Raw genomic sequence first — 9,159 nt, 5'->3', positions numbered from 1 at the left:
GTTTTATTTCTTTGAGATGGAATATGTCTATAAAAGGGGGACCACCTCCTCATTTTACCATTTTCATCCCAGCATTATAGAGAGACCTAGCATATCCAGTTACGCAAAGAGAAAGCATGGCTGAAACTAGTGCGTTAGATACATTCCTTAGTGAGGCTTGGCATGCAAATCGCCCTGAGCTTCATGCATTTTTCACAACCCAACCCGGTTTGGAAACCACCTTGACCCTCCACTCTCAATCTCTTGAGCACATCACTTCATACATTTCCACGTGCATGGGGAGATTCATTGTTGAGTTACCAAACTGGCAAGGGCAATGGGTCCCTGAGGGCCTTCTGCATCACATCTACAAATGGGATAGGCCATTTCATGAGCGGCTTGCACGCTTTGCCACCATAGAAAAACCCGTCCGGACAATATGTGCGGCTTGAAGATGATGATGTGCGAGCAATGCGTAAGGGGAGATCGAAAACACTTTTTTCCTTTGTCCAGGCCATAATGCTCTTTCTCCTTCACGAGTGCCCAGCACGCCCTGACGTATTGGTACCAAACTTGCAGATCTGCGGGGTCCTGGCTGATGTGAAGGACCCCAAGCCCGTGCCCATTGACACATCCGCAAAGAAGAGGAAGCTTTCCTTGACCTACCCTATAGGGATTCAAGGCCTCTTGGAGGCCTCTCCATCTGTTGGTTTGTCCTCGGGGCCGCCAGAAGGAACCAACACTCGGGATGCCATCCCTAAGGTAGAGATTACCCGTTTCTCCTCCATTGTGGTGGGTGGGGAGGAGTTTGTGTTTTTACATGATCTGGAGAAATCCTTTAAGCTTTGCATGGATGAGTGCATCCTCGATGCCCATGGCAAGTTTGAGGTTGATACCACCACCTCCCATGACGATGATCTCCTACTGCCCATGGGGAATAATGTGGCGGACATAGTGGTGATCGCACAAGCCGAGGTGGCAGCGGCCAAGCAGGCCAAGGTCTCTAAGGAGGAGTTTGTGGCCGTGCAAGAAATGTGTTTGGCTAAACGCACAAGAGTGGATTCACCATCACCTGATACAACACCTGTTTTGCTTGATCCAAAGGGGAAGTCAAGTGTGAATCTTTACTTGCACCCGGATGCTGATGAGGAGGATTGTAGACAAGAGGTATAGATGCTCACTTAAATTTGATTGTTACAAATAATTTTGTTAATATTATAACTAATTTTTTTCCACATTTCTCACAAATCCTATGTTTTGCAGGATGTTTTGGAGGTTGACGCATGGGCGCAATGGTCAGGGGGGAGGAGGACGCCGTTCGGACCTCAAGCGGCACTTGCTCACTATCTTGGCACACTTCCGACTGGTGACGTGGTGTTTGTGCATGCCGACTACTCCCCCAATGGACGCTACAACATTTTTGTCCTCCATTCACTCTCCAAGGCATTATGCTTAACAACCCTTGCCCAATCGGCCAACCTTGTAGTGCTTGTAACGAAAGATTTTGCAATATCCACTTTCGGCGTCAACTTTCACGGGTGCCTCATCACCCATGTTGGCATGAACCAAGTTGTAGGGGTTAATGAAACCCAAGAAATTACAACCACTTTGCTTAACAGGGAGCCACCCCAAAAGGCCAAGCGCCAAAAAATTGTAATTTGAAAGATCCTAAAGCAAAAGCCGGATATCATATAAAGCATTGATTTCCTTCATGAGTCTACTTTTTGGTGTCTATGACTCTCTCTTACTTGAAAGCTTTTGAATTTGTTATATGTTTGGCTTCCAATGTGTTTATGAGAAGAACATGTGCTTAGTGAATCATGCAGTTTTTGATGCATGCTGGGTTGGAAAGCATGTTGCCCAACCAACTTGCATTAAATCATGGGAAAATTTATTGATATGCCTACTAAAGGGATTGGGAGGCCCCAAAATGGGCTGCCACAAGGGGGCACATTTGGGTCTTCCATCAGCCTATGGAAGGGGCAAATGCGCGCCCTTGTGGTCGCCCATTTTGGAGCATCTCAAGCCCTTATGAAGGCTTATCAATACCCAGATAATTTACAATTGCAAAACCAAAACACAAGAGACAACCATGCTTCAAAAAATCTATGCTATATGGACTTAGTGGGGCATGCACTTCTTGATGCATCCATGCTATGTGAAGCATTGAAGCAAGGTAAATATTCTGAATGCTTGGTAAAAGTTTCTGGAAAGTCTTGGAAAGGGCTTGGAATGCCCTAAGAATGGCTACCACAAGGGCGTGCATTTTGTTCATTCATCTGCCTTTGGAAACACCAAATGCGCGCCCTTGTGGCAGCCACTTTGGGGGGATTCCAAGCCCTTTCCAAGGCTTTCTAGAAACTTTTACCATGCATTCAAGATATTTGGGTTGCATTAGTGCTTCACATATGTTGGATGTATCAAGAACTGCATGCTTGACTTAGCCAAGGTTCTTAACGTAGGCAAGTTTTCCCAATGTCAAACTTTAAGCTACATACATACAAAAGAAGGTAGACAAAACATGGACCACTGCTACATCACATGGTACACAATTAAAGCAATACAATGCACAAAGAGTGGGGTATACAATCAAAAGACGCTTATATTAAAATTCTTTCCAATCTTGGAAGTTTCGTAAATACAAAAAAGATTTGATGACTAATTACAAGCTATTGCTCATGGTGCAAACAGCGAGCAAGCTGCATATCCTTGGGCATAATCGTTACACGCTTTCCATGGATGGCACATAGGTTCGCATCCTTGAATATGCTAGTTAGATATTGCTCTACTGCCTCTTGGAATGCCTCTATGGCCATGGCACCTATCCGAAACTCAGTGTTGTACATTTGCAAAACCTCCCTCCAAAGCCTTGCAAAAGGGGCCCTCCGAATCAAGAGCTCGGTGCTCTTCTGATAGTGGCGAATCTCCCCAAAATCATGACTATGCTTTTGCACCTTCTGAGGTCGATGGGGAGGTGCATTTGTTGCACGAGTTGGGGAAGCTTGCTTCCTCTTCTTGTAGACAATGCTCTTTCTCTTTTTCGGCCGCACAGGCACCTCCAACACCTCATAATCCAATTCCACCCACCCTTCATCTGATTCGTGATCTTCACTATTGAGCGGATGTGATGGTGTGGGTCCACTACCTTTAGGGAGTGTCTTACCCCCACTAGACATGTGAGCGGCATAAGTTTGTATTTTGACGCCAACCCATGGGGGATCTTCATCCGTTTGCGTCTCTTCGGAGCCTTCTGACGGCTGCTTTTGGTTGTTTGTTTCTTTGCCTTGGTCTCTCTCATCCGTTGTGTTGCCCTTAGAATCGTTGGAGTCCGATGAATAGACAACAAGGTGATGCTTCCTTCTCTCTTTTGCTGTTGTAGAGGACTGACCATGTTGATTTGAAGCTCCAGCTTCTTCTGTGTGGACCTCACCTTGAGCTTGTGAAGTTCCAGCTTCTGTTGCTGTAGCTTGGATTCGTTGGCCATCCCGGCCCTCTGGATATGCAATCCTTGCCGTTTGTTTTGTTCTTGCCATGGTAGCACCTAGTATGGAAAATGACAAAATGAGCGCCTTCAACCTTTAAATAGGGGTTTTTGGGATTTGGGCAATTGAATAAACTCAAATAAACCAATTGAATTTAAGAAGTAAACCTGGATCATGTGGACGGCTGACGCGACACCCAAATGCTGCCTTTTTGATACTTAGTTGCACGCCAAGCCTCATGGCCTAGAGCCGCTCGCGAGCGTTTCCACTTCTCAGATGCTACAGTACGGGAGGCCTTGCGTAACTGCTTTGCTAACATCGACTCTCTTGCCTTCTCAATAGTGCGAGTTCTCCCAAAGATGTGCCTAAAAAACCAGTTAAACATCTCTTGGAGGTAGTTGGAGTGTGAACCACCACCACCATGCCGAGTATTCTTGAAGTAGACTCCTTTTGCCCGATAGTGGGACTTCTCCATGCCTTGTGTACTCCATATATCAAGCGAACCATAGCGGTCCATGAAGTATGCACCGTGCACATAGAGAATGTGCTAAAACAACCAAAAAGGAGATAAGCCAATAGAAAAGTTGCATTTTCAAACATTGCATATCTATTATGTCCGTTAAAACAAACCATGTAGTGTGTAATCTTGCTTTCAGACCATCCGTCCTTAGCGGGCTTTGTGAACTCATAAAGCACCTTCTTGAACTCCTCTCGCTGCTCAACGGTGTTGCTTGAAAGATTCATCAATTGCACAACCTTTTGAAAGGATGACCATACTAGCTTGCATTGGTTAGCAACCTCTACATTGGGATCTTTGTCCGTCGTGCATGAACCTCTGTGACCCATGGGATTCTACTAAAAATACATGCAAGGACTTCATGTGTCTCTTTCAGAACTTCAATTGCACCAAGCCACCATATATCCTTCTCTGATTGCACACTAAAAGAGGGCTTTGTCGCTTCACTCGAACTGCAAGATTGCTTGGCATAAGCTAGGGCTTCATTCATAAGCGTGATGCTCATTCTCTCCAAATTTCTCCCTTTTACAATTACACACTCATCCAACTTCAGCACAAGCACAAGCTTGCCTTCAAGAACTTCCAACAATATAAAGCCTTAGAATGCATGTTATGACACATCATAGAGCATGTAGGCAACCCTAAACTAACCTGCATCACTGAAATTGTAGAAAATAGCCATGGACTGCTGCAATCGTATCAAGTCCACAAAGATATTGTTGAATTTGGTGTAAACAAAGCCTTCGGTCTGCACCACACTGTTAGAAACATCACCGCTTCCCTTCCCGCGGCCCTTCCTTCCTTGCGATTTTCTACGGAGCGGCTGAAGAGGCATCGTGTCTTCTATATACAAGTAGTCCCCTAATCGGTGAACAACATCTTCATTTGACACCCTCTTGGCAATCGCCACTCTGTGAGGAAGTGGGAATAGGTTTTTCGTGACTCCTCGACTTCATAATGCATCTTTTTACACTTGATGTATTGCTTGATAGCCCTTCGTACTAATCCCAACAGCATCACAAATATCCTGAACATCTAGGTCAGTGACAATATTAGAAAAAACACTAAGAACTCTCTTAGTGATAGCGTCTTCCAAGTGTTTTGCCTCTGGATCATCAAGCATCCCAATAAAGTCCTCTTTGTTGAAACAAGAACGAAGTAAACATGCCCGAGCTGATGCATTCTTGCCGTCGCACGTTTCTTGGATGAAGTTCCTACTACCCAAAACAACAATGATGAGCGGTACTAGACCTAAACAACATGAGGGGCAAAACATCTTACCTCATAGCTGTCACCCTTCGTTTTCTTTCCCCACAATGTGGTGCGAGAGTCTGAATTTCGGACAACTCCCGTTTCCTCACCCTACCTCCCATGGCAGTACTCTTCATGTGTGAGAGAGTATCCTCAAGATTTTTAATTTCATTTTCCTTGGTTGCAATGGTGCTCTTTGCCTTCTCGAGCGCACTAGTAGCTGTTTGCACATGATCTTGAAGATTGTGGAAACTCCCATTCAGCAATTGCCGATGACACAAGTAGATCTCGAACCGAGCAATCTCGTGTCTGTTGAGTCTCTTGCAGTAGCCCAACAAACCTTGCTCTCCATTTCCAACATATTGCAACATTGATGGAAGGTTTGTAAAAGGTGGATGGATATTGAGAGAAGGATCCTTTGGGTACAAGCATCCCTCTGTCCAGAGATCCACATTCTTCTCCCCTTGAGCGCGGCGTTCGTTGGCTGAAGGTAATGTACCCAAGCATGTCTTCTTTGTCGGAACATACTCTTGAGGTACGCGCAGGAAAAGCCCTGGAGACCTACCGCGTGAAGAGCTTGCTGGGACATTGGTCACGTTGTTAAGAGGCATTGTAGGATGGAGAGATGGAGCTTGAAGGATGGAGAGATGGAAAGGAGATGGGTGTGTAGGTGCAGCAGTAGGTTCACGTGCAAGGGGGATGGGTGTAGGAGAGGAGCTATTGCCTCGTAGGCTTGCAAAAGAGCATCTAATGGCTCTCGTTCTAGACTCTTTTGCTTCCTCAACTTTTCCTTTGTTTACTTTTTCATGTTTGAGTTACTCCCTTGTTTGTTGCAACTCAATCTCCAAGGCTGTCTTTTCCATGAGCCTCTTATAGTCTCTTTTTTCTTTCCAAGATTTCCTTTGAGTCTTCTACCTCAGATTCGCTTGAAGAAGGTAGCACTTCCACAAAGTTCATTGTTGCTTTCTCCTTGTTGTTTGAGTATTTTGAACAATTAGGAATGAGGTGTGGAAAATTCTAGAAAACATTTCTTGGCCAATGGTTGTCTCCACACTTGTAGCATGACCCTATTTGTTGTGTAGCTGGTGGTGCAGTCGATGGTTGTTCTTGCCTGGTAAGAATGGTCTTTGAACCATACTCTTGATTGGCTATGTGTTAGGGTTTTAAACCTAATTCCATCCTATGCCTATGTGAACTACCCCTAATGGTGCTACTCTCACACACTTAGAGTGGGAAGCAAGCTTGCACTTTGCATGACTACCAATGTGCCACCTACATGCCACTACCTCTCACCTAAGAGTGCCACTTTCTATGCCATGTATTAGGACATGTGGCTCGACATGTGACTTGGGATTACTCTCATGCATATAAGCACACAACTCATTGTACAAAATATGTATCTTATCAATCTACCTATTTTGTGTTACTTTGTACTTTGATTTCTTACGTCACTTTTCAATTAGCATGCTAGCTTAATGTCTTAATTATGAATGTGACTAATCATTATCCACCTTAACCAAGCCTTACAAGTGGTATCAGAGAAATTGTGAGGCTCATTATAATCATTATCAACGTTAGCATTGTAAATATCGTTTATTGTCTCCTTTTGTATGCAATTTTCAATTAGTTTCATCTCACTGTGTTTTTTTCAGCTCTCTGTAAAGCCCTTAATCTCAATATTTGGGTGTGATTAGGCCACTCTAAGCCTTTGCCAAATATAGGTCTGTGTGTGTATGTGTTTGATTGTGTGCCACTTTTGTGTGGGAACCCACCTTCAAATAAAGGAATATTTCTTTTAATGATCCAGTTGGCTTTTGGCCTGCAAGAAGGAGACAAACACAAAAGGAGTTCAACAACCCAATGGCTTGCCTGATTCCTATTGGCCATGAGACAAATGGGTACAATGAGAGTTTAGTTGCATTAATTAATTAGCAAAAGCTCTCACAAAAGGGGAAAGGGGGACACATGTCAGAAGGCTATCACTTATGCTGCTTAATTTCCATTGGCTAGGCCTGAGGAGGTTCAATAGGGCTGTAGCATGAGCAATTAGCAAGGGTGGTTGACCAAGAGAGAGAGGGGGCTGGTTTTCTCAAGGCATTATTCACTTACACACTCACACAATCAATGTGTGAAGCAAGAAGACTCTCTCTCTCTCCTTCTCAAGCTTTAATGGAAATCTTACCACCTACTCCAAGCTTGTGAGAAGGGAGGCCTACACCAACAACTCTTGGCTTTGTGATGCAAATCCAACCAAGAGCCAAGATTCAATGCATGCTCATCTCCTCTACCATGCTAATTACTAAGATAAGCTATGCTAATATGAGTGATTATGTGAGGAGATGTATATCTTTCTTGTAAGAATACTCCTTCTTCCTCTCAATCTACTCTCATACCCCGCTAGCTCTCACCATCTTTGAAGGTGTGTGAGGTCTTGGGTATGAGACCGTGAGGGAATTGATGTTGTGTTTAATAAATTTTGTGCTTAGTGCTTGAAGTTTCCATCTTCGTAGCACTAGCTAGTATTACTAAGCTAAGATATGCTAATATGAGTGATTATGTGAGGAGATGTATATCTTTCTCGTAAGAATACTCCGTCTTTCCTCTAAATCTACTCTCATACCATGCTAGCTCTCACCATCTTCGAAGGTGTGTGAGGTCTTGGGTCTGAGACCATGAGGGAATTGATGTTGTGTTTAATAAATGTTGTGCTTAGTGCTTGAAGTTTCCATCTTCATAGCACTAGCTAGTATTGAAGGAACACAAAGAATTGTATTGTAAAATGTCTCTCTTGAAGGGAGAAACCATAATACAAAGCCTTTTGGAGGGGGGAATGCTCCATGCAAATCCGGTCCTCAATTGTTGTCAATTGCTTAATTTCTCTCTCTTTTGAAGTATTGTTCATGCTATGTAACTAGGTGTTATCTTTTTGTTGCTCTCTCTACCCAAGCACTCTTGTTATTCTCATTAGGAATCTATTCTAATGAAATGCTCACTATGTTCATGCTATTTTCCACTACACACAAGTTACTAGACCATTAAATGTTACACAATCCATGTTTCTCTGTCAAAATTTTTTGCTCCAAATTTTCCCAAATTTTGACAGTATGTAGACAAGGTCATATGCTGGCTCTGTACCAATTTTCATCAAATTTTGAGGTTGAGGTACATGGATCGCGATCCATGTTCAATCACATCTAGACTTGATCTCTTAGAAGTTTGTTGCACTCTATGTCCACAAGCTAAATCTCAAATCTTGTTGGATGTGGAATTGGTTTGATAGGTCAAATGCTCAATACAAGGTCTGTACTACGATTTTCTGTCTGTCACCTGTTTTGCTCCCTTTTGACTCAAATTTTCTCATTTTTTCTCACAACTACGCTTGGAGATATGTTTCCTTATGTGTGCACTAATGATCTGGAAAGTTTCAGGCTAAATTGTTATTATGGGTACATGGATTGCGATCCATGTTTGGAGCCTAAATTGACTTCTCTTAGTACCATCAGATTCAACATGACTAGTAGGTCCTAGGATATCAATTTTTTTGAAAATGGACCTCTAGATTAAAAGGTAGGTCAATTTTTACACTTTGTTAGAGTACTTGGCAGTTCTGGGCTTTTGGTCTAGTTTTTTGTATCCAAATTAAGTTTTGAAAAGACCACTAGACTCCCTGTGATGTGTTCTAGCTATGGTGCAAGCTTGGTATCAATCTATGACAAAGGAACATGGATTGCGATCCATGTATCTACGTGTCAGAATGTACTAAAACTTGGCACACAGCTTGTTCTTGGTCTTTTGATCCCTGCTATATGGTTTTTGTGTGATTTGGACTTAGTAAAAGTCAATCCCTAGGTCTATTTTATGGTTTTCACCTTGAGTTGTTTTTGACACTTTTGATGAGTTTTTTGGATTTGTTTGACAAAACTCCTTTGG

The 9,159-nt window shown here is 43.1% G+C and overlaps 1 protein-coding gene and 1 pseudogene across 1 annotated transcript; one reads left to right on the top strand and one right to left on the bottom strand.

Annotated features, from left to right (window-relative positions):
• The first annotated feature begins 844 nt into the window (after positions 1 to 844).
• LOC147436131 (uncharacterized) lies at positions 845 to 1,674 on the top strand (annotated as a pseudogene).
• A 974-nt stretch (positions 1,675 to 2,648) lies between these two features.
• LOC147436130 (histone H3.1/H3.2-like) lies at positions 2,649 to 3,155 on the bottom strand. The gene has a single exon (XM_086487828.1). The coding sequence runs from the start codon at positions 3,153 to 3,155 to the stop codon at positions 2,649 to 2,651; it is 507 nt and encodes a 168-aa protein (XP_086343954.1).
• Positions 3,156 to 9,159: the final 6,004 nt, after the last annotated feature.

This window comes from Adiantum capillus-veneris, chromosome 18, assembly GCF_014529385.1.
Source record: "Adiantum capillus-veneris isolate H3 chromosome 18, ASM1452938v2, whole genome shotgun sequence".
Lineage (NCBI taxonomy): Eukaryota > Viridiplantae > Streptophyta > Polypodiopsida > Polypodiales > Pteridaceae > Adiantum > Adiantum capillus-veneris.
The sequence above is the reverse complement of the archived record's forward strand: the minus strand, read 5'-3'. Positions and strand labels throughout refer to the sequence as shown.